Below are 27,365 nucleotides of genomic sequence, written 5' to 3' on the forward strand. Positions count from 1 at the left end.
TGCAGGAGGGAGCAGGGATTGGGAGAGACAAGAGACACAGGAAATGGAGACAAGACAAAAGCCTGATCAAATCTCATTTATTAGGGGAATAAACACAGTTAATATAAAGTACAAAAACCAATCAGGGGATAGCGCGCGAAGGCAAGAGTAGTCCTCGCACCAGAACTCGAATAAGGAAGTGTAGTTGGCCAGTCGTGAAGCACCACACAATCTAGTCTGATGCACCTGGTATAGTCTGACATTTGTGTGTACAGGTAGAGGCACGACCTGCCAGCATCTGGCAGTGACCATCTTAGCTCAACATGAGATGAGGCAGGGGGCATGACCATGAGGCAAGGCAGGGCAAATGACCTTGAGGCAAGGCAGGGTGCATGACCTGCCGGCTCCAGACATGTCCCCCTTTTTTATTTTATAGAACTGGAGTGACAATCCCTCGGGAACTGCGCCTGTCTTAGGTTGTCTGTGCCAGAGCACCATCCTTACCTGTCATTGGATAATGAGGCTCTAGCCCTCATTTCCTGTCTTAGGTTGGTATGTGATCCCACTTATCTTACCCGTCATTGGTTGACCAGTTCAGCACACAGGGGTGATGGTCTATTACAATCTAATATTGATCAAATGTTGCACCATCACAATCCATCATCTCCAGTCGATGGTAAAGAACCTGAATAGGTTTTGCCTGTATAGCCTCAATTTGAACTTTGATGAAAGCCATAATCTTGTTGGATATCAAAGGACCTATAGATATGACTAGTAGCAAGCAAAGGAGGGGACCTAAGAAAGGAAGGAGATAGGAAAGGAGTCCACTGAATCCAGTCCATAGTGGATTATCAGCCAGTGCTCATCGGCATTTTTCTAGGTCTTCTTGCAGCTGTTTGATCTTGTCCTTAACGATTCCTGATGTGTTGGCATAGAAACAGCACTTCTCGAGCCTTAGCAAGGTCCTCAAACCCTGCATGGCTGTAGGAGAGCAGTGAACAGGCAGCCATCATCCAGAGAAGCAATGTTTTGTTCATTCCTGTGGAAGGAAAAGAAAAGACTCTCAGGGATGATTTTTATCCCTGGAGGAGGTAACTTCATTAACTTGGTGTACAAGGCACTCTGGCAGCCATCTGGCTGCATCAGCATTTTGAGAGAAGATGCAGACTGAACCTCGACCGCAGATTAAGACTGGGTCTGCACCATGCCATGAACCATCCAATGGATCTTTCCATTTTACCATGGCAAAATGCTTTTGAGATTCCGGGTGCCAGAAACGATCAGTGGCAGATTTCCCATGATCATCCATTTTTAAAAAATTGAGAATGAGTAAAGCATGATTGAGTATATTATGGGGAGAACCCTTGATTGTGTATCATTCCCCCTTTTTCATTTTATCAATAGTAGTTTTAAGAGAGAGATGTGCTCTCTCATCCATTCCTTGGCCTTGAGGATTATAAGGAATTCCGGTGACATGTTGAATTTGTAATTTTTCACAAAATTTTTGGAGGATTTTTGCTGTATATCCGGGGTCATTATCTGTATTAATTTGTTTAGGTATGCCCAAGACTGAGAAGCAATGTAATAGATGGGCAATTACGTGTTTCGTTCCTTCTCCAGCCTGAAGTGTAGCCAATATAAATCCACTAAATGTATCTATGCAAACATGAATATATTTTAGATTACCAAACTCTAAAAAATGGGTAACGTCCATTTGCCACACCATGTTAGGAACAAGGCCTTTTGGATTAACTCCTAGTTGTGGAACTGGTAGATGAGAAGCACACGTGGTACAGCCTTTTACTATTTGCCTTGCTTGTTCCCTAGTGATTTTATAAAATAACCTAAGAGAGCGGGCATTTAAATGATGTAGGTTATGAGCATCTTGAGTTTGCTTAATATTATCTGAAAAAGCTACTGCAACCATTTTGGTAGCTGTGTCAGCAATTCTATTGCCCTTAACCAATGGCCCTGGAATGCCAGAGTGAGCTCTGATGAGTCCTCTATTATGGATGAATGTCTGACATTGAAAGAACAGTGATGCTGTTTTAGAAACATGTCTGATCTGAGAGACAGTTTCAAGGAGTGGCACCGAGTGGGCCGAGTTGGCACTGTCTGGGTAGATATTAAGGGGTTGATTGGGAAAGGCATGAGGTTGGACTATTAACCATTCCTTGTGGCAATACTTTCCACTGATATCTTTTCATAGGTTCTCTAAAATTTATTGATGGTAGACTAAAAGCAAATCTTTTCTGATCATCTACATGTAGAGGGATAGTAAAAAAACAGTATTTGAGGTCAATAATTACCTTAAAATATCCTTGAGGGATGGCTACAGGAGATGGCAGCCCTGGTTTTAGGGCTCCCATGAGCACCATAGTGACATTGACAGCCCTTAAGTCCTGTAATAATCTCCATTTACCAGATTTTTTCTTAATTACAAATATAGGAGTATTCCAAGGAGAATTACTCTCTATGATATGTCCGGCTGTTAGCTGTTCCCGCACTAACATTCGAGCAGCTTCAAGTTTTTCAGAAGTTATCGGCCATTGATCAACCCAAACTGGTTCATCTGATTTCCAAGTTATTGGATCTGCACACAGTTGGGATGCAGGCATGTCAATGGCCGAAATCAAAAATTTCCCAAGCCTTTTCTTTCAATCTGTCCTACATTCGGAATGGGATGTAAAATACCATTTTCAGCCTTTCCTAGCCCCTTTCTTCGTGCATATCCCTGAGATAGCATTTGGGCAGCAACCGTTTCATTGGGGCTGCACATGATTACTTTCATCTGAGATAATAGGTCTCTTCCCCACAAATTAACAGGCAAATGAGGTATGATATAAGGCTTAATGAGACCTGTATTGTTTTCTTTGTCTCTCCAAGTGAGGTATTTAGAACACTGCTTTGAATTTTTACTTTGACCAATACCCCTAAGATTAGTCATAGTTCCTGTGATAGGCCAAGAAGAAGGCCAATCCTCTTGTTTAATTATGGTCACATCTGCTCCTGTATCTATTAGACCTGTAAAGGACTTGCCATCTAGCCATAGGTGAAAGAAGGTTTTTGATCAGTTATGTGTTGTACCCAATATACATTAGAGGATCCAAAACCTCCATTTCCTCTCCTAGAATTTTGAACTGGGTGTTTGGTTGGAACTAATGGTAACAGTATCAGCTGTGCTATTCTTTCTCCCTGAATAACAGTAATAATGTTGTTATCTGTTTTAGCCATGATCTTAATTTCTCCCAAGAAATCTTGATCTACAACTTCTGGGAGTACTTGTAAACCTTTCATGGTAGAACTACTGCTTCCTAAAATTAAGCCAAAATAACCTGAGGGAGATGGGCCAAAAATTCCAGTATTCAAGGTTTGAGGGCCCATGTCAGGAGTTAATAGGACATGGGAGGTGGAACTGAGGTCCAATCCTGAGCTCCCTGGGGTTGCTCTACTGAGTTCTGAAATGGATTGTTGTTGCTGCTGTTGGCTGGAATGAAACTGATTGCCCCATATGCTTGTTTTGGGGCCTGAGGCGGGCCCCGCCTCCCATTTCCCTGATGTGGTGGAAGGGGATTTCCCTGATTGTCTCTTTTGGACTTGCATTCATTAGCCCAATGTTTTCCTCTCTTGCACCTAGGGCAGAAACCAGGTATTTAGGCCTCAAGAGTTTTTTGTAAATCTGATCTGCAGTCTTTGGCAAAGTGTCCACCCTTGCCACATTTAAAACAGGCCCTTTTGTTTTTCTCTTTATTATTAAGAAAGTCCCTCACTGTCTGTCCACTAAAAGCAGCCGCCATTGCTAAGCCTTGTTGATAAGAAGGTCCTATATCTGAGCACAGATGAATGTATTCTGTTAAATCTGTCTTCTTTCTGTAAGGTCTTATAGTGGCTTGGCATGCAGGATTGGCATTTTCATAAGAAAGTTGCTTGACATAGTCAAGACCTGCATCAGAACTGCCAAGAATATGACCAGCCGTTGTTATAAGTCTGTGAACAAAGTCAGAAAAAGGGCTCATTGGGGCCTTGTTTGACTCCTGTCAGAGACACGCTGATGTCTCCCTTAACAGGCAATTTTCTCCAGGCCTTAGTGGCTGCCGCCTGTAAAGCCCCACAGACAAACTGAGGGGCGGAGCGAAGGCTCCAGGACTGCAGGCAGCTTCTCTGAGGATAGGCAGCCTAAGGAGATTTGTTTGCGAAGGGTGAGGCTTCCAGGCCCAGGAGGTAGGTCCAGGTCCCTGGGAACATTGCAGAAGAAGGCTGCCCAGCCCAGGCAGTAGTTTTGAATTGAACGGAACCTCTGGGAGGAAAACCGACCAGCGAGACCTTCCCACCGGGTGACTCCTCCCTGTCGGGTGAGGTTCTCCCAAAAGGACTGTAAAATCAGAGACACAGGCCCAAACGGGTCTTGCATCAGCCCACATCCTACTTCCCTTTTGGATGACCATTCATCAGCAAGTGAAGGTACCTCTGCCCACTAGCAGGGAATATACCCCACCGGAAGGCCACCACCCCTAGGGAGTCAGCTCCCTTGTGGAGCACTGCATTATCAACTTCCTCCAAGACTTCAGGCTACTGAAGACTAAGAGGGGATATAATAGAAATCTTCAGGGATATTATAAGACAATAGAGGAAATCTGCAATATCACAGCGGTCAACTGATACCTGAACAATATGAGAAAGCAAGGAAAGAAAATGCTGCAAACAAATCTAGATGTTACATCAATGAAACCCAACGACAGCATGGCAGAAGAAATGACAGAAAGGGAGTTCAGAATGTACATAATTAAAATGCTCAGGGAAGCAAATGACGAGATGCAAGAGCAAATGCAGGCACTGAATGATCACACCAATTGACAGTTAAAAGAGCAAAAACAGGAAGCAAAAGATCATTTCAATAAAGAGTTAGAGATATTGAAAAAGAACCAAACAGAAATCCTTGACATGAAGGAAACAATAAACCAAATTAAGAACTCCATAGAAAGCATAACCAATAGAATAGAACACATGGAAGACAGAACATCAGACATTGAAGATAAAATATTTAACCTTGAAAACAAAGTTGAACAAACAGAGAAGATGGTAAGAAATCATGAACAGTATCTCCAAGAACTATGGGATATCATGAAGAGGCCAAATTTAAGAATTATTGGAATTGAGGAAGGCTTAGAGAAACAGACCAAAGGAATGAACAATCTATTCAATGAAATACTATCAGAAAATTTCCCAAATCTGAAGAATGAAATGGAAGATCAAGTGCAAGAGGCTTATAGGACTCCAAATATACAAAATTACAAAAGACCCACACCAAGGCACATTATAATGAAAATGCCCAACATACAAAACAAAGACAGAATTTTAAAGGCTGCAAGAGAAAGGAATCAAATTACATTCAGGGGGAAACCAATATGGATATCAGCAGATTTTTCAATCCAGACCCTAAAAGCTAGAAGGGCCTGGAACAACATTTTTCAAGCCCTGAAAGAAAATGGATGCCAACCAAGAATCTTACACCCAGCAAAACTTACCTTCAAATTTGATGATGAAATAAAATCCTTCCATGATAAACAAAAGCTAAAAGAATTTACAAAAAGAAAGTCAGAATTACAGAACATTCTCAGCAAAATATTCCACGAGGAAGAGATGAAAAACAAAGAAACAAATCAGCAATGGGAGGAACTATCCTAAAGGAATTGTCAAATAAAGGAGGATACAAGTCGTCTCAAAATAAATAAATAAATAAATAAATAAATAAATAAATAAAATGAACCAAATGACCGGGAATACTAATCATATCTCAATAATAACCCTGAATATTAATGGCCTGAACTCATCAATCAAAAGACATAGATTGGCAGATTGGATCAAAAAGAAAGATCCAACAATGTGTTGCCTGCAAGAGACTCACCTCGTAGAAAGAGATACCCATAGACTAAAGGTGAAAGGATGGGGGAAAACATACCATGCACATGGACTCAGCAAAAAAGCTGGGGTATCCATCCTCATTTCAGATAATGTGGACTTCAAGTCAAAACTAGTCAGAAAGGATAAAGAAGGACATTACATACTGCTTAAGGGAACCATAAATCAGCAGATATAACAATCATAAACATCTATACCCCAAACAGTGGCTCATACATGTATGTCAAACAAATTCTTCTCAATTTCAGAAACCAAATAGACCATAACACAATAATACTAGGTGATTTTAACACGCCTGTCTCACTACTGGACAGATCTTCCAGACAAAAATTGAACAAAGAAACCATAGATCTCAATAACACAATAAATAATTTAGACTTAAAGGACATTTATAGAATATACCATCCAACAAAGAGCAAATACATTTCTTCTCAGCAGCACATGGATCCTTCTCTAAAATAGACCATATATTATGCCACAAAGCTAATGTAAGCAAATACAAGAAGATAGAGACACTACCTTGTATTCTATCAGATCATAATGGATTGAAGTTAGAAATAAATGAAAGAGTATAAAACAGTAGCTACTCCAACACCTGGAGATTAAACAATATGCTATTACATGATGAATCGATAACAGAAGATATTAGGAAGGAAATTAAAAAATTCTTAGAGGTAAATGAGAACAAAGAAACATCATATCAAAATCTTTGGGACACTATGAAAGCAGTACTTAGAGGAAAATTTATTTCACGGAGCACATTCAATAAAAGAAGTAAAAATCAACAAATAAACAACCTAACACTACAGCTCAAAGCCCTAGAAAAAGAACAGACCAACACCAAAAGTAGTAGAAGACTGGAAATAGTTAAACTCAGAGCTGAAATCAATGAAATTGAAACAAAAAAACTATACAAAAAATTGACAAAATAAATAGTTGGTTCTTTGAAAAAATAAACAAAATTGATAAACCCTTAGCCACTCTAACAAAGAGAAGACAAGAGAAAACCCAAATCACCAAAATTTGGAATGAACAAGGAAATATCACAACACACACGATTGAAATACAAAACATAATTAGAAGCTATTTTGAAAATCTATATTCTAACCAAATAGAAAATTTCGAAGACATCAACAGGTTTCTAGAGACATATGAATTGCCTAAATTGAACGAGGAGGACATACACAATTTAAATAGAACAATTTCAAGTAATGAAGTAGAAGAGGTCATCAAAAGCCTACCAACAAAGAAAAGTCCAGGACCAGATGGGTTCTCAGCCGAGTTCTACAAAATCTTTAAAGAAGAGCTCATTCCAATACTTCTCAAAGTATTCCATGAAATAGAAGAGGAGGGTACCCTCCCAAACTCATCTATGAAACCAATATTACTCTGATACCCAAGCCAGACAGACACAAATCAAGGAAAGAAAATTTCAGACCGATATCATTAATGAACATTGACGCAAAAATTCTCAATAAAATTTTAGCAAATCACATACAAAAATATATTAAAAAGATAGTGCACCACGGTCAAATGGGTTTTATCCCAGGGATGCAAGTTTGGTTCAACATCCGGAAATCAATAAATGTAATTCACCATATCAATAGACTTAAAGTCAAGAATCACATGATTATTTCAATAGATGCACAAAAAGCATTTGATAAAATACAACACCCCTTCATGCTCAAAACACTAGAAAAAATAGGGATAGTGGGAACATTCCTTAACATTGTAAAGGCCATCTATGCTAAGCCCATGGCTAATATCATTCTAAACGGTGAAAAACTGAAAGCATTCCCCCTAAAAACTGGAACAAGACAGGGATGCCCTCTTTCACCACTCCTATTCAATATCATTCTTGAGACTCTAGCCAGAGCAATTAGACAGACCAAGGAAATTAAAGGAATGCGAATAGGAAAAGAAGAACTCAAACTATCCCTATTTGCGGATGATATGATTATATACTTCGAGGAACCAGGAAATTCCACCAGAAAACTTTTAGAACTCATAAGTGAATTCAGTAAAGTGGCAGGTTACAAGATCAATGCTCATAAATCCAATGCATTTTTATACATAAATGATGAATCCTCAGAAAGAGAAATTATGAAAACTACCCCATTCACCATAGCATCGACAAAAATAAAATACTTGGGAATCAATCTCACAAAAGAGGTGAAAGACCTCTACAATGAGAACTACAGAACACTAAAGAAAGATATTAAAGAAAACCTTAGAAGATGGAAAGATCTCCCATGTTCTTGGATGGGAAGAATTAATATTGTCAAAATGGCCATACTACCAAAAGTGCTATACAGATTCAATGCAATCCCAATTAAAATCCCAATGACGTACCTTACAGAAATAGAGCAAGCAATCATGAAATTCATATGGAAGAATAAGAAACCCAGAATAGCTAAAGCAATCCTTCGCAGGAAAAATGAAGCAGGGGGTATCGTAATGCCCGAACTTCAACTTTATTACAAAGCAATAGTAACAAAGACAGCATGGTACTGGTACCAAAATAGACAGGTAGATCAATGGTACAGAATGGAGGACACGGACACAAACCCAAATAAATACAACTTTCTAATACTAGACAAAGGCGCCAAAAATATGCAATGGAGAAAAGACAGCCTTTTCAACAAATGGTGCTGGGAGAATTGGAAATCCATATGCAACAGAATGAAACTAAACCCATATCTTTCATCCTGCACAAAACTCAACTCAAAATGGATTAAGGACCTTGGAATCAGACCAGAGACTCTGCAGATTATAGAAGAAAAAGTAGGTCCCAATCTTCAACATGTCGGGCTAGGACCAGACTTCATTAACAGGACTCCCATAGCACAAGAAATAAAAGCAAGAATCAATAACTGGGATAGATTCAAACTAAAAAGCTTTCTCTCAGCAAAGGAAACTATCAGTAATGTGAAGAAAGAGCCTACAGAGTGGGAGAATATCTTTGCCAATCATACTTCAGATAGAGCACTAATCTCCAGAATCTATAAAGAACTCAAATAATTATTCAAATAATCCAGTCGACAAATGGGCTAAGGAAATGAACAGACACTTCACAGAAGAAGATGTACAAGCAATCAATAAATATATGGAAAAATGTTCAACATCTCTAGTAATAAGAGAAATGCAAATCAAAACCACCCTAAGATTCCATCTCACCCCAATTAGAATGGCAATTATCAAAAATACAAGCAAGAGGTGTTCGCGAGGATGTGGGGAGAAAGGTACACTCATCCATTGCTGGTGGGGCTGCAAATTAGTGCAGCCACTCTGGAAAGCAGTGTGGAGATTCCTTAGAAAACTTGGAATGGACCCTCCATTTGACCCAGCTATCCCACTCCTTGGCCTATACCCAAAGGACTTAAAATCAGCATACTACAGAGATACAGCCACATCAATGTTCATAGCTGCTCAATTCACAATAGCCAGACTATAGAACCAACCTAGATGCCCTTCAATTGATGAGTGGATAAAGAAACTGTGGTATATATACACAATAGTATATTACTCAGCCATAAATAATGACAAAATTATGACATTTGCAGCAAATGGATGAAATTGGAGAATATCATGCTAAGTGAGATAAGCCAATCTCAAAAAGCCAAAGGACGAATGATATCGCTAATAAGTGGAGGATGACACATAAAGGGGGGGAGGGAAGGGTTAGTGTTAGGGTTAGAGTTAGGGTTAGGGAGGGGGGCAAGTATAGAGGAAGAAATTACTGTATAGAGGGTAAAGAGGGGTGGGAGGGGTGGGGGGAAGGGAAAAAATGACAGAATGAATCAAGAAACAATACTGTATGTAAATTTATGAATACACAAATCGTATGCCTTTACGCCATGTACAAACAGAGAAACAACATGTATCCCATTTGTTTACAATAAAAAAAAAAAGAGCAAATACGGGAAGCAAGAGATCTTATCAATAAAAAGTTAGAGATACTGAAAAAAAAAAAAAACAGAAATCTTTGAAATGAAGGAAACAATAAACCAAGTTAAAAACTCCATAGAAAGCATAACGAATAGAATAGAAAACCTGGAAGACCGAACCTCAGACATTGAAGACAAAATATTCAATCTTGAAAACAAAGTTGACCAAACAGAGAAGATGGTAAGAAATCATGAACAGAATCTACAAGAATTATGGGATATCATAAAAAGGCAAAATTTAAGAATTATTGGGATTGAGGAAGGTTTAGCGAAACAAACTAAAGGAATGAATAAACTATTCAATGAAATAATATCAGAAAATTTCCCAAATAAAAAGAGTGAAATGGAAAGCCAAATACAATAGGATTATAGGACTCCAAATATAAAAAATTACAACAGACCCACACCAAGGAACATTATTATGTAAATACATAACATACAAAATAAAGACAGAATTTTAAAGGCCACGAGAAAAAAGAATCAAATTACATTTAGGGGGAAACCAATAAGAATTTCAGCAGATTTTTAAATCCAGACCCTAAATCTAGAAGGGCCTGGAACAACATTTAGCAAGCCCTGAAAGAAAACGGATGCCCACCAAGAATCTTATACCAAGCAAAACTTATTTCAGATTTGATGATGAATTAAAATCCTTCCATGATAAGCAAAAGCTAAATGAATTTACAAAAAGGAAGCCAGCATTATACAACATTCTCAGCAAAATATTCCAAGAGGAAGAGATGAAAACCAATGATGCAAATCAGCCATGGGAGGAACTAGCCTAAAGGAATAGCCAAATAAAGGAGAAACCAAATTATGTCAAAAAACAAAAATGAGTCAAATAACTGGGAATACAAATCATATCACAATAATAACCATGAATGTTAATGGCCTGAACTCATCAATCAAAACACATATACTGGCAGATGGGATTAAAAAGAAAAATCCAACAATATGCGGCCTGCAAGAGACTCATCTCATAGAGATACCCATAGACTGATGTTAAAAGGATGGGAAAAAATATACCATGCACATGGACACAGCAAAAAGGCTGGAGTATCCATCCTCATTTCAGATAATGTGGACTTCAAGCCAAAACTAGTCAGAAGGGATAAAGAAGGACATTACATACTGCTTAAGGGAAGCATAAATCAGAAGATATAACAATCATAAATATTTATGCCCTGAACATTGGCTCATCCATGTACGTCAACAAATTCTTCTCAATTCCAGAAATCAACTAGACCACAACACAATAATACTAGGCGATTTTAACACACCTCTATCACCACTGGATATATCTTCCAAACAAAAATTGAATTAAAAAAGCATAGATCTCAGTAACACAATGAACAATTTGGACTTAACGGACATATATAGAATATACCATCCAACAAAGAACGGATACACTTTCTTCTCAGCAGCACGTGGATCCTTCTCTAAAATAGACCATATTTTATGCCACAAAGCTACTGTTAGCAAATACAAGAAGACAGAGATACTACCTTGTAGTCTTTCAGATCATAACAGATTGAAATTACAAATAAATGACAGAATAAAAAACAGAAACTTCTCCAATACCTGCAGATTAAATAATACAGTATTACATGATGAATGGATAATGGAAGATATCAGGAGGGAAATAAAAAAATTCTTAGAAGTAAACGAGAACGAAGACACATCATATCAAAATCTCTGGGACACTATAAAAGCCGTAATTAGAGGAAGATTTATTTCATGGGGCGCATTCAAAAAAAGAAGTAGAAATCAACAAATAAAGGACTTAACACTACAGCTCAAAACCCTAGAAAAAGAAGAGCAGACCAACACAAAAAGTAGTAGAAGACAGGAAATAGTTAAAATCAGAGCTGAAATCAACAAAATTGAAACAAAAGAAACAATCAGAAAAATTAACAAAATAAATAGCTGGTTCTTCGAAAACAAACAAAATTGATAAACCCTTAGCTACACTAACAAAGAGAAAGAGGGAAAAAACTCAAATTACTATACTTTGGAATGAACAAGGAAATATCACAACAGACACAAGTAAAATACAAAACATAATTAGAAGCTATTTTGAAAATCTATATTCCAATAAATCAGAAAACCTGAAAGACATCAACAAGTTTCTAGAGACATATGAATTACCTAAAGTGAATGAGGAGGACATACACAACTTAAACAAATCAATTTCAAGCAATAAAATTGAAGAGGTTATCAAACCATACCAACAAAGAAAAGTCTGGGACCAGATAGGTTCTCAACCAAGTTCTACAAAACTTTAAAGAAGAGCTCATTCCAATACTCCTCAAAGATTTGGTTTTCTGAAAGCTTTGGTTGTACCTAGCACACTGATGGTCACTGACAGTAAAGACCGAAGATCTGGTAAAGGCCAAATATTAAGCAAGATTCCTCATAGCACATTACACTGTCTTTTATGAAATATGATTGTTTTTCTTTCTAATAAGAGATACTAGGTTGTTAAATGAGTGACATAATAGTCTTAAAAGCTGTTAATACATATCTATGTCAAGAAGTCTTTGTAGATGCTTAATAGTCATCTGAAATTTAATAAACACCTCTTAAGACAAAGATGAAAAAAATTCATATGTAGACTGAATCAGGAATACCACAAGTTCTAATCCAGCCTTAACAACTTATTGAGGGACCCAAGCAACTTACTGAAACCTTGTCTCAAATTAAAATATAAAAAGGGCTGGAAATGTGACTCAGAAGATAAGCATATCTAGGTGTACTCCTTGGTACAAACAACTTATCATATGCCATAGTAATATTTTCCCATTTTTACCTCATCTTGCAGTTTTCAGAGGTTGTATCTTATTTGATTTTCACTTTTGTCATCTTGTGAATGGTCAGATACATATTCAATGCTCTAAAATTTTTGGTAAATTCAAATGGGAGGATTGAATAACTAAAAAATTCCAGCATTCCTGTAATGGTTATTTTGAATTGTCAACTAGATTAGATTAAAAGATGAAGATGATTAAGAGGTTTTGTGTGTGTCCATGAGGCCATGTCTAAGAATGATTGGAATGTGGATAGTTAACTGAAATGGAGATGCTCCCTTAGCATGGGAAGAACCATGCAATAGGATGGTAATTTGGGTGGAAAAAAAGTTGGAAGAACAAGGAAGCAGATACAGATGGAAGTTTCACTCTTCCTGAATGAGTTCTTGATTGCTGCTTCAATTGTCTGAGGATATTGGACACTTGCTTCTTCACTCTTCCAATGTGGACTCTTCCAGTGATTCTCCAGGTAGTTTTCAGAAGACTTGGTCTGAGACTAGGGTAGCACTGTTTCTCCCTCATGTTCTGGGATTTCCACTTCTTGGACTGCACAGTTACAGGTTCTTCCAGATCTCCAACCTGCAGACAGCAATTGTGGAATATTCAGTGTGTAAGCCAATCCCTTTTTACACTCATACTTTCTGTTGATTCTGTTTCTGTAGAGATCCCTGACTAATACACTTCCCAACCAATGAGTCTCAATGTAGTAGACAAACCATAGATGTATGATTTCAGAGCTGTCTTCATTCAACTTTATTATCAGAACAAGTATCTTTATATAGTAACTGTGTAAATGTTGATGAATGTGCATTCTAAGGATACATTGTTTGAATTTACAGGCTGATTTTCCATTTAGTACAAGTGTGAATATGAACAGTCTACAACGGGAAACTTATCTATAGAATAGGGACAATCATATTATGTATATCTGAGAGGCATTATATATGACAGAAGATGAGTAAAACATACCAAATATACATGCTTTAGCATTCTAAATGGAGAAAAATTGAAAGCATTCCCTCAAAACACTGGAACAGGACAGGAATGCACTCTTTTAGCACTTGTACTCAACATCGTCCTTGAAACTCTCTCCAAAGAAATTAAAGAGATATTAATAGAAAGAGAAAAACTCAAACTATTACCACTTGCCAATGACATAGTTCTATATCTAGAGGATCCAAAAGTTTCCACCAGAAAACTTCTAGAACTCTTAAAAAAATGAATTCAGAAAAGTAGAAGGTATAAAATAAAAATTCATAAATTTAATTCATGTCTAGTCATAAGTGATGAATCTTCTGAAAGAGAAATTCAAAAAACTCTTCCATTCACAAAGTCTCAAAAAAATAAAGTGAAGTACATGGGAATCAATTTAACAATAGAGGTGAAAGACCTCTACAATGAGAACTATAGAACACTAAAGAAAGAAATTAAAGCAATCCTTCAAGATGGTAAGATCTAACATGTTCTTGGATGGGCAGAATTTATATTGTCAAAATGGCCATACTACCAAAAGTGCTATACAGATTCAATGTGATTTCAATTAAAATGCCAAAAGTAGGGTTGGGGAGATAGCTCAGTTGGTCGAGTGCTCGCCTCACAAGCAGAAGGCCCTGGGTTCAATCCCCCTCCCCCCAAAAAAAAAATCCCACAAAAAAATAAATAAATAAAACGCCAAGAGTAATAAAAATTACATGGATTGGGCACCGAAACAGGCATGTAGACCAATGGTACAGAATAGAGACAACAGCCAAATCCACATAAATACAGTTATCTCATTCTAGACTAAAGCACCAAAAACATACATTGGAGAAAAGGTATCCTCTTCAACAAATGGTCCTGTCAAAACTTTAAATCAATATGCAGCAACATAAAATGAAACTACTCTCACTCTGCACAAAACTCAAAGTGGATGAAGGACCTAGGAATTAGACCAGAGACGCTGCACCACAAAAGTAGGCTCAGATATTCATCACGTTAGCTTAGGACAAGTATTCCTTAACAATGCTCCCAAATTGTGACAAACAAATACCATAATCAATGTGATCGATTCAAACCAAAAACCTCTTGTCAGCAAAGGAAACAAAAGTGTGAAGAGAGAGCTTACACAGTGAGAGAAAATCTTCATCAGACACACTTCAGCTAGCACACCAATCTCCATTATCTATAAAGAACTCAAAAATTATAACACCAGTATTATATATAACCCAATCAATAAATGCATAAGGAACTGAGCAAAAACTTCCCAGAATAAGTTCAACAAGCGATCAATGAACATGAAAAAAATGTTCAACTTCTCCAGTAGAGAAATGCAAACCAAAACTACCCTAAGATTTTATCTCTCTCCAATTACAATGGCTATTATCAAGAATACAAGCAACAATAAGTGTTGGTGAGTAGGTGGGTAAAAGGGACATTCATACATTTCTGGTGGATTAGCAAATTGGTGCAACCACTCTGGAAAGCAGTATGGAGATTCCTCAGAAAACTTGGAATGAAAGTGCAATTTTACCCTCAAATCCCACTTCTTGGCCTGTACCCAAAGTACTTAAAATCAGCACACTACAGTGATGCAGCTACATCAGTGTTTATAGCAGCCCAATTTCCAATAGGTGAGTTATGGAATGAACCTAGATGAATGGATAAACTGTGGTATATATACACAATGGAATATTACTCAGCCATAACGAAGAATAAAATTATGGCATTTATTGGTAATTGGATGCAGTTGGATAATATCATCCTAAGTGAAATGCCAATCCCCAAAAGCAAAGGCCAATTGTTTCTCGGATATGTGACTGCTAATGCATAATGGGGGAGGACAAGGGAAGAAGGGAGGAACTTTGGATTGTGTAGGGGAAAATGAGAAGAGAGGAAGGGCAGTGGAAAGGAGGGATGTTGGAATGAGACATCATTACCCTATGTACATATATGATTACATGAATGTTGTGACTATTCATCATGTGCAACCAGAGAAATGAATAGTTGTACTCCACTTGTGTACAATGAATCAAAACTTATTCTTCTATCATGTATAACTCAATAGAGCATACATTAAAAATATACTCTAAAGTGGCAAAAAACCAACAATTTCAGAGCAGAGTGTGGTGGTACATGCCTCTAATCCCAGTGGCTTGGGAGCCTGAGGCAGGAGAATTGTAAATCCAGGCCATTCTCAGCAATTTAGAGAGGCCCTAAGCAACTTAGCCAAACCATGTCCCTAAAACAATATAAAAACTGGCTGGAAGATGTTAAGCACCCCTGGGTTAAATTCCTGATACACCCCTCCACACACACACAGAGAAAATATCCACCTCAATTTCACCCTATAACCAATAAAGTAAAAATAATGTTCCAGATATCTGACAAAATTTATATTTCATCAGGACAATTCATGTAACTGAGGAATGCCCTAAAAAAAAAGTAGTTGTGTCTGATACCATAGATATTTGTTGATATTTAGAGTAACTAGTATTTGGCTTTTAGGGTAGTCCCACATATTTCTCTCTTTTCCTAATGATATAACCCTTTTTCTTGTGGTTTATCCATTTCTGAATTTTGGTAATGAATAACACTATCAACCAGAGACAGGAATCAGTGCCTGTGAATCAGTTCTGTTCAGCTCAGCTCTGTGGCTTCACCATAGGTGGACACAAGCAGGGATACTCAAAGTTAACAGCAAAGATATTCCATTTTTCAGGTAGTAAAGTGGAAATGAGAGATTCCTGGGGTGATGGCATCCATGGTTCTTATAGTACCTACTCCTGGCTAAGCTACAATCTACAGAAGCTGCAGAAAATACGCTTATGAAGAGTCATGGCCCATAAAACTTCCTTGGTGGATATGTATTCCATAATGCAAACAGATCTGCAAATTTAACCTTGACTTGAATGAGAGAAGTAGAGGAATGAACTAAAATGGGAAATTAACGGAGGAATCCCACAATTACTGAGGGAAGTTACAATCATCTGAATGTACAGAAATCTGGCTCATTCATGAAGGAGGCCTCTTTAACTTGTCACATGCCCAATTATAGAAATCCTATTAGTCGTGAATTATTTCTTTACTTCCTAATTTCCTTCTGTCTTTTCTATTACCCTGTTCACTCCCTACCTTTCTCTCTAGAAGTAGATTTTTCCAGTTCAATCTCCATATTTTCTTCTCATGACCAAGGAATTTAGAACTAAAATCTTACTGTGAGCTACATGAATTTTTCATGGGTGCCATTACTCCTCTCTGTTTTCAGTAGATACATCTCACAAATATATCATCTAAATATATTTACAATCAAAATCATTAAATAATGTTCTTAGTACACTTTATGGTAGGTCCTACACATTTGGGTACATGTGAGGCCATCAAATCATTTCTTTTGATGGATACCCAATTAAAACCAGAGGATCATTATCTTGGAAAATGAGACGTATAATCAAAATTTTTTTACCAGATGGTGCTTGTTTATGATAGTTTGAAAATGGAAAAATTTCCTCTTTTCCAATGGGGAGTTCCTTTCTCCCTTCAGCAGGACTGGTCTTGTCAAACATTAGATGCAATAACAAGTCTACTGGGACATTTATCATTATAAAGAGTAAGATAGCACTAGGGTAAGAAGGTCAAAGCAATCCTATCCCCTGTCATAAAATAAAAAATGTTTTAATCTGATTACCAAGGGGTATGGAAAGTATTTTGAGATATTAGTAAGTAACATTCCAGGTGCATGAAATTGCTGCTACAAATCACATCACACATGATTATTCACAATTAACTCCCATCTACAAGTCACTGTCAAGCAGTCCCCAAGCTGCAATATGTTCACTGACAGGGCCATAAAAATCACAATTGCAGCTTTGCCACTGCTGTGGAGGATACAACAAGCCTAAATGGTGTCTAACAGTTTATTACGATCACAAGCAGCAGAGAGAAGCATGATGTCAGCTCTGAAGACACCTGGTCCCACAGGATGACATCAGCCAGTGGTCACAGGTGGTGGTTTATTCTGCCACCTGGAAGCTGATTCTGCACTACAGCCAAGTAGTGAACCTACATAAACTTTCATGAACTTACATAAAAACTGAAATTATGTTCATCACAAACATTTTTCATGTTGAAAAAAATTCTCCAGAATTTAGTGTTTAAATTTTTAATGCAAACTGTGAATGGTAATAATTCATATTGTTTATATATTTGAAGTTCTGTGCTTCCCTTTTCACATGATTCTGTTGCATATACACTCTATTGAAAACCACCAAATATGCTCCTACAGTTTGGACATATTACTGAATTTATTTCCTGTAATTTTTCAATACACATCAGAGCCCTTTTGACTGCCACATGGGAATGGTCTGGAGTTTGGTGTTCTGTTTACCTTTTTGTTGTCTTTGGCTACAGTTATAATGAAGACGTTGATAGTTTGGATCTTCATCAGCCCCAAACATCCATATGGTCAAGGCTTGGTTTCCAAAATGGAGCTATTGGGATGTGGGGGAGCCTGTAAGTGGCAAGACCTAGGACATAAGTATGTGGATCAGTGGTAGAGTCCTTGCCCAGCATGTTCAATGACCTGGATTTTATCCTGACTAACATAGAAAGAACAAGAGAGAGACAGGGAGAGACAAAACCCAGTACATCATTGGGAGCATACTCTAGTGGGAACAATAGAGTTCCACCCTTTTATCTCTGTTATTTTCTGAAATTTTGTTCCATCGTGCACTCTTCCCACCCCAAAACAACATGATCAACAATTAATAAACCAAAACCTCCAAAGTTGTGAATCAAAAGAAACCTTTGCATATCTTTAAGTTGTTTGTCTCATTTATGTTATACAGACAAAAAAACTGACTAACAGGACTTATTTAGTATTGAGTCACTTGTGAAATGTGGCTCTGGTTAGGCAGCATGATGGCACACACTGATACACCTAGTTTCTCAGGAGGCTAATGTGAGAGAATCACTTGAATCCCAGAAAATGTATCAAAACCCTGTCTAAAACACACACACACACACACACACACAAAAGATACACATATGTACACACACCTGACTGATTTAAAATCTTGCTTCATATTTTATAAACTTCATTAACTTGTGTTGAGCTAAAATGATCTCTGATCCCTGTGTGCTTCCTTCCTTGGTGACATCACTTGCTGAGGATAATGTAAAATTTCACTGAAGTCCTTGAGGTCAATAAATGAAAATAAACCTAAGAGGAAACATCAGAGTTCTGGCTATCACAGGAAGAGACTGAAGGGAAACTTCTAGCACCACTGGACATTCTGGAGGAACACAGAGAGTCACTAATTCCTCCTTTTGGGATGTCCTTTGTCTTCTTTGCAGAATGCTGAATTCTTGGGTGGATTCACCTCAGGTTTGAAGCTTCACTGTTTTACTTTGAGCTCCCTGATCTCTTGCTTTTGAAGTACCATGGGTTACTTTATGCTATCAGGAGAAATTTCACCTCTGGACTTGTTGACTTTGTCAATTCACTACAAAGGGTAGCACTATTTAAAGTAACTAATGGGGGTGGGGAGATTTAAGTTCATTGCATTAGACAAAGGGAAATAAAGGGAAAAGAGGTGAATAGAAAACAAAAAGACAATACAATGAATGAAAATTACGTCCTATGTTCATATATGAATACACGAGCAGTGAAACTTTGCAACATGTACAACCACAAGAATGGAGAGTTAGAGTCCATGTATGCATGATATGTCACAATATATTCTACTGTCATGTATATCTCAAAGGAACAAATAAAAATTAAAAAGGAAAGTAAAAGCAGTTGCAATTAATTGTCATTACTACAGAGGGAAAATTGTGACTTCCTATTCTGTTTCTTGGCATTGTTTGTTAAGAAAAAATCTCAAGATGTCTGTTCAGATCAAATAGGCAGTGCATGGCAACTTGTTTTCAAATTTGCTGGCTAGGTTGCTCAGGGGAATCTGGTATGCAGGGCCATGTCTTGGTGGCATGGGCATCAGGGAGCTACTCAAGCTCTAATCACTGAGGACTGAGATCTCATGGGAGGTAGGGAGGTACCAGTAATGCCGGTTAGCAATGAGGTGTTCCCCAATCTGTGAATAGATGTGTTCACAATGAGCTACACCATAGGAATAATGGGTGGGCCATCACCATGGCATTGCCTTTTTGGTTTCTGGCTTCAGTTCTGGGGGAAGAGGGACAGGATTAAGTCTAGCAATAAAAGGAAAGTGGGTAATAAACATGTAAGCACATAAACATGTTGCTATGGGAAACAGCTGGTCTAAAATGGCACATAACTCTGAATCCAGCAAAAAATGAGAAATAATAGGCCATGGAAACATTAAAGGTTGCTGGAGATTCAGGGAAAATGGGAAGACTGAACATCTATCTGAAGAAGGGGAACTTTGGTGTATTGAACCTAAACTGTAAGTCACTATGACAGTAGCTACTCAGTAGTATGATTTTTGTTAATAGTCATAGAATTACAAACCAAGTAGTCTATTTAATAATCATATATCAACATTAGTATTATTACGTTTGGTCCCATAATTACAGTAAATATTACAGAAACGCAAGATGTAAATTATACAGAAAACTCTGGTGAATAGGCACATGGGAACTCTGCATTATATCCTCATTTTTGTCCATGTGACTCTGATGTAAAAAAAAATGTTGAACTGAAACAAGCAGAATATTGTGAGGAATTTTCACAGCCTCAGTCATACCCTCTGCAGAATGAGCCCTCACTCAAGGAACACAGATGCCTTAATACTGATAATTAATGATGCAGAACCAATCATCCTAATTTTTACTGAATTTCTCTTTGAGGTTTTTATGGCCTTTTCCTATCAGTAGGTCAAAGAAATTAATCTTTTCTATTTTCACACATTTTAATGAGATAAACAAAGTTCTTAGGAAGGAAACACGTTCCTTATGTCCACATGGATGGTTCATCTATCCGATTAGTCATCTCCTGTATTATAATTAGTAATTCCTTAAATAGTGAAGAAATTGTGACCCAAAGTGATTTTTCTACACTCAGGCTTGAGGAGAAATTTGCCTGAAGTGGTCCGAAAATATAGTCCAGCTAATGGGCAGGCATGCTGGCATATATATTTAATGCCAGAAGCTCAGGAAGCTGAGACAGGAGGATTCTGAGTTTCAAGCCATCTTCAGCAACATGGTGAGGCCCTAAGAAACTTAGACCCTGTCTGTAAATAAAAAATAAAAAGTGCTGGGGCTGTGCTCAGTGCTTAAGCACCTCTAAGTTCAATCCCTGGTAGCAAACAAGATAAAAGGTATAGCTTCTCTTGTGACAGATTGGCTCATACATGGGGTAAGCAGCTCACAGTCAAGACTGATACTCCATGAGTTGGGTGGAAGCAAGTTTGTGTCAAGCAGATTATAACTCACTTATTGCTGGAACAGCTACATATTTTATAGGTTTCTTTCCCAATCACAATGCACCCCACGGGGAATAAGACCACCAGGTTCCTATACAGGTTCAATTGGTAATACTGAGTCAATTTGGGGTAGTTGTGTACTTTCCTAAGTGGCCAAGATGGAACGTGCCTCCCTGCAGGTTTACACACTTGAGACATTTACTGCTGCTGGCCAAGAACTAGGATTTCTCCCAACAAAATAGGATGAAAGATTGTGGGTGAGAAGTGAAGCAGTAATTCTTATAGCTCAGCTACTCCATGGAAATACTGCTTCTCCCTGAGGTGGACAAAAATAGGATGGCACTAATATTCAATATTGGGCAAAGAGTCTGAGAAAAAGAGTTTGAGTACATTAAGTGAGTAAAGGAGACAAAATTATAGAAAGCTGCTTTACAGAAAGAGTGGAATTGCCATATAGGATAGAAAATGCTGAGAAATTCTAGAAACAGGTTTAGTGAAAAAAAAAATTCTGAGTCTAAATGGACACATACTCTAGTCAAGGCAGAGGATGTTCGACTCCTGATGTGGGTCCACAGAAGACACAATGAGCTCAGCAATCATCTGTGGGAAGTTGGGCCAGGTGCCAGACCACATCTTGGGATTACCATGCACCAGTGCAAAAGCAATTTTGAAGTCAGATTTGGAAGTCTGCAAGTGGGTCAGCATGACTTTATCTGAGACTAGTAAAGACTTACCTGAGCCCAGCAAACCAGGGGAAAATCAGACCCACTTCTTTCCCACTGTTCCATCTGGCAGCTCACAGGTGTAAGATATGGAAAATGACAAATACCAAATATTGTAGCCTGGGAAAAGGGAGTGAGGAGGAGGGCCACACATTGATGGCATTGATTTATTTTCAGTGTATTCTTTCCCACTGACAGGACAATCCTTAGTAAGGATGTGACCATCATATAGTGACAAGACAAGTCCTGGGAAGGAGACATCCATCAAGCCTAAAATGACAGTCTCTGAGAGGAATCCAAAGCATTGATCCTTCCTTTAAATAAATTCTTTCCCACTGACAGTACAATGGAACCCTGAAGGGAAAGCAATGCTGACCCCAGACCCTCCATTTTTCCCCAAGTAAAAATAGTTAACAGTAAAACAAACTTCAAATTCTCAAAACCTCTTTCCTGAGTGTTCAACTGACATGCTCTGTGCATATGGTCACCTCTCAGTATAGTCTACTAAGCACAGACTCCTCTGTTGGCCAGTGACTCATTTTCCACCAAGAATTTGGGTCCACCAGAGGATGGACCTTTTCCTCATTTAAAGTACTTCATCATTGATTTCATTGAGGAATGAAGGCTGTGCTGATCCAAGAATTTTGCAGCTGGCTCAGTCATTCTCTGCATATATTTTGATTCCCCAAAAAGAAAACAGAAAAAGGCAATATTTAGTCATTCCCTGTATCTCAAAAGCCCATTCACTTTCCCCACAGTCAAAGTTAAATAACTGATGAACCCTGAAAGTGATCATCCAGTACTTCTGTGTCTTTCTGAACATTGGGGGTCACCCCAGCCACCATCAAACTATGACCGAATCCCCAATTCACTGTGTCAACCCACTCTGAAGAATGTAGGCCCTTTATGTCCTCTGAAGTCCACTCTAGCTGAGCAACTACCAGCATTTGCTTGATAAAAATTTGGTTTGTGGGTGTAAGGAGGCCCTAATGCAAGTTAAGGCAGCTTGCTAGGGCTGTTCTCTGGTGATGCATGAAGGTCTTATGTCTCACATCTGGCTCTGGCATCCCACAGGGGTAGCAAATATCAGCTGATAGATCATTGCAGATTTATGCCACATGGAAAGTTCAAGGATTTGTGGCAAATCCTTTATTGGTATTAAAGTTGTCCCATTTCTATTTCCTCCCCTCCCCAATCTACACCTCCCTACACACTCAGCAAACCTTATGGATCCAAGACATCTGCCAATCTGTTTCTGCCAGCAAGAATGGCCTCGCCATTCTCCCCAGAAAGGTAAGAGTCCATCTATCTGGGCCTCCAGCAGATAATTACCTACACTTTAGGTAACCAGGATCCTGTGTTTTCCCTGCCTTTAAGATTGGGTAAAGACTTTCCCTTAATCCCCAATGGAAAAAGTCCAGTCCAGTGACTGGCACACCTGTGGCATATGAATCCAGACAAGGCTCAGCCCTCCAAACATCAATTCCATTGAACCTTTCCAAAGATGGGAGTTATCCAGTCATTTCCCAGAGACACCAAGTTGAACTTTCTCTTTACCAATTTTAAGAAATCTAGGGTTGGGGATGTAGCTCAGTTGGTAGAGTGCTTACCTCACAAGCATAAAGCCCTGGGTTCAATCCCCAGCACTGCAAAAAAAAAAAAAAAAAAGAAATCTACTCTGAAACTGACTTCAAAATTCAACCTCTCATTAGGCTCATAACTCAACTTCGGCCATAGTACAAATTAGATAATCAGTACACATGTCACAAGAACAGAATTCTTGATAAAGAAATTCTCCAGGCTTTGGGAAAATATTTAATACACAATGGCAAATGTTTTGAGGTTCCCTACCTTCAATCTTTGTTTTTCCTTCACTCAAACACCAAATATACCACACTACAACTTCACAATTGTACTGATACTCTCTCTCTGACCAATTTATCGTGGGTCTGCACTTGATACCATAAAAAGCATAATAGATAGAGAATAGCACCAAGTCTTCCCAGAAGCAATTTCTAGGTACTTCTTTCATGACTTGTAACAATAAGGAAAATGAGGCCAAACAGGAGAAAGAAATTCATCTTAAACTAAACCTCAATTCTGAGCCTCAGCCATCCATAGCCCTAAAAAAGTCACTGCTGTTCTTGTCCCCACAGTCCCTCTAATATACCCCCTGAGCCCTGTTTGTGATGTGGGTGGACTGTACATTGGGCAAAATCTTCTTATATCTCAAGACCCCCATGAAGCCACATCCCCAATGTGGGCAATGGGGATGCTGGAAAGAGGACTGTCCCTGGGGAAAAACAACCTTTCCCTCAGTGCAGCCTAATTTCCAAGTCCCATAATATATCTTGGGAGCTCCACATTATAGGGATGGTGAAGAGCCAAGCACCCGGTTAATATTACATTTCTGAAGAGATTTTAAGGGTAGAATTATCTGGCAAATGTACTCCCTTATGTAAAATAATTATCAAAAGTGTAATTAGTATCTTATATTCTGAGTGAGGTCTCAGCCTCAAGTCATATGAAAAGGAGCCATATTACAAGTCCCTACCCTCAGCTTACACAGCAACCTCATCTTCAAAGGTAATGGGAGATGTTTCATAATTATCTGCAACCAAATCTGGCCAGCCTGATTACCAACCAAGGTCAAAATGGTTAAAAAGCCCTAGGCATTAATTTCTCTAGCCAGTCCATGCTGAAACTAGCATTGGGAATGTAGACAGCAGAGGCCGACAGGCTCAGACAGAGATTGATCTGAGACTGAAGGAACAAAATTGTCAGTTTCACTTCTCTCTGGTTTCTCTCTTTCACTCTTCCTCTCCCTCTTTCTCCATCTGTCTTTCCCTCCTGCTGCTTTACTAAAATAATTGATGGTCATGCCATTTTTTTCTCTATGGTTCTTGTTATTTCTATATATTCACACACACACACACACACACACACACACACACATACATAAATATATATTGATTTGAATCTGGCACACCTAAGTTAATGTATTTTTTTGATCAGAACTATTTTATCCAAGTATAAAGTTGTTGATTTTACACTTTGCTTTGTTTAGAGGCCAATTGGCAAAAGTTAGTTCTCAATCTGATAGATTTTAAAAGACAATAAGTCCTTTATCTGTACAGGTTCAGGGCAGCCAAGGACCAGAAGAGTGAGCAGAGTCATCGGGAAAATAAAGATCTTATGTTTGAATAACTTAGAAACACTCTGAAATCTCTCTGTCCTTGAGACCTGGAGACATTATCTTATTAGAAAAACATTTGGTACTAGTGGACTCTGAGTAGCAAGCAAGTTATATGATCTGCACATACAGAAAGTTAACTGCACTAATGTAACCTAAGGTATTAGGAATATTCTTCATATTATCAAACTGTCTTAACTGACATTTTTACCTCCTATTGCTTTCCATGCAACCCTGGATTTCCTTATTTTGTCAAGTCTTCCACATTCTTCTTCTATATTCTCCATTCCACTTTCCAATGGTATTACTGTCTATACTGATGGGGGAAAACATTGGGGTGTGATGTCTATATTCACTGATAAAAAATTGACTGATTATGACACATTTCCTCAATCTTCTCCGTGAGCAGAATTAGCTGCAATTATTTTGGCTCTTTGTATATTTCCCAACACCTTAAACATCATTGCAGACTCTCAGTATATAGCCAAACTGATGCCACATATTTCCTCTGCAATTTTGTCACCTCATTTGGATCCCTGTTTATCACTCCTTAATCTCTTTTATAAGATCATATGGCCTCAATACTTCTTGCTCACATATATAGTCACACTAAAATTCCTGGACTGCTCACTGAAGGAAATATTCTTGCTGATACTGCTATAAAATCAGTTTATCTTCGAAGCAAGCTCAGCAACTGAGCAAGGCCTTCAGCAACTTAGCACAAGTCCAGAGAACAGGAACATTACTTGGAATTTAAATTATTTTCCATTATATCATTTCCATTCATGAACCATACATATGTATGTAATTCATAAGTCATTATGACCATATATACAATGATAAATACAAATTTCCTCCTCTCTAGGTTAGACAGCACTACGGCCAAGGAAACCCTGCCCTTAAAATACCTGAAGCTGAAGCTCTGAATTCAATTCACAGAAATAAAAAAAACAAAAATTAAAGCTAAGGTGGGTGGCACATGTCTCTGAACCTGAGCCAGCCAAGCAAATTCATGAGACACTGTCTAAAACATTTAGAAGGGAGTGGGAATTTGCTTCAGTGTAAAGTGCCCTTGGGTTGAGTCCCTAGTGTTACAAACCAAAAGCAACAGCCCAAAGTCTGTGATTTGTTCTCATTAATTCCTGGGTGGCCACATTCTATCTGTCATTCAGAGGTGGTTCTCTAGGCTCAGAGTCAGGGGGCGGGGCCTGACGCCCGGTTTCAATCAGAGGCATCAGGGTGAGAACTGTCCAATCCACAGCAGCCAGAGAGGAGGGCGGACTTCTGAAACCTAGCTTTGGCCTTGGTCTCGGAGCCCGCCCTTCTCCGGATCCACTTCTGGCTTTTCCTCCTGTGCTCAGGAGCCCCAAGTTTCTGTATGACACAGGAAGGAGAGACTCAGAAGGAGAACGCGGGGCAGAGTGAAGAGCAGGAAATGGTGAGTGTGCTTCAGGCAGCTGGAGATGAGAGTGAAGCCCAAGCCCTTGGGAATGGCGGTGGGGCTGCTCCTGGTCCTCTCAGTCTGCCGCCATCATCTTCCTGTGTGGTGCTCAGCCCTCAGTCCCCACGTCTACATCTAGTGCATCCGGTAGCTGGACACTCTATATCTTGTCATATGAGTGCATGGTGTCTTCAGCCTCTGCCTGAAGCCCCATGAGGACATCAGGGTGCTGGCAGCCCAGCGTCTCCTGGGGTTGAGACCAGAATGCGGAGGTCCTTAGAGGAGGACAAGGGAGTCCCTGTGCTGGCAGCCCAGCATCTTCGCAGGCTGTGTGCTGTAGACAGAGAGGATGGTGAAAGGAGGACCCCGACTCCATAGTGTTCCTGCATGAGTAGAGCTGTGGTCTCTAGAGGCCTCTGTTCCTCCTTCCTTCTGAGCTAGCTGAATATTCAGGAAGCAGTATCTCAATCCAGAAAAGAACTGAGCTCCATCCCAGCTATTCAGTGGTCAGTGAGTGAATTACTGAATTTTATTTTTTTAATTGGTTCTTTTTAGTTGCACATGACAATTCATTTATGTATAATTATTCAAGCATGGAAATATATCTCTAATTAGGTCCCATTTCTTGTAGATGTTCATGATTGTGAATACACTATTGTATTCGTGACTATATACAGGAACATTTTTAAATTTTCACTCCAGTTCACATTCCCAATGCCAATTTTCCTACTCAGCCTTATCAATTTGTTTTCCCAGGCTAGATTTCATTTTGACAGAATATTTTGTTACTTCTCAAATAGCGGATGGCACATGTTGAAGTTTTTGTCTCATATATGTGAACAATTTATGTGAACAATTTATTTGAGAGGGGAGCAGAGAAGTATCATGTGACCATTTGAACAAACTGTGTGCCTCTCGTCCCTTTGTCTTCCAAGGCACAGACACATATCACAATATTTTGTGTTGAGATTCACCATTG

General features: G+C 38.6%; 1 protein-coding gene and 1 long non-coding RNA gene across 2 annotated transcripts in view; both read left to right on the forward strand.

Moving 5' to 3' along the window:
• Positions 1-19,515, forward strand: part of LOC306650410 (zinc finger protein 680-like) — a 492,831-nt gene extending 473,316 nt beyond the window's left edge. The window contains exons 4-5 of the mRNA XM_079122453.1: positions 18,038-18,139; positions 18,983-19,515. Coding sequence (XP_078978579.1) covers positions 18,038-18,139; positions 18,983-19,019 — 139 coding nt within the window. The 3' untranslated portion in view covers positions 19,020-19,515. The remainder of the gene's footprint in view (positions 1-18,037; positions 18,140-18,982) is intronic.
• Positions 19,516-26,267: 6,752 nt separating this feature from the next.
• LOC306650420 overlaps positions 26,268-27,365 on the forward strand; it is a 28,888-nt gene continuing 27,790 nt past the window's right edge. The window contains exon 1 of the long non-coding RNA XR_013760923.1: positions 26,268-26,383. This is a non-coding gene — a long non-coding RNA (uncharacterized lncRNA). The remainder of the gene's footprint in view (positions 26,384-27,365) is intronic.

The sequence above is a fragment of the Sciurus vulgaris genome (assembly GCF_902686455.1).
Source record: "Sciurus vulgaris genome assembly, chromosome: 19".
Lineage (NCBI taxonomy): Eukaryota > Metazoa > Chordata > Mammalia > Rodentia > Sciuridae > Sciurus > Sciurus vulgaris.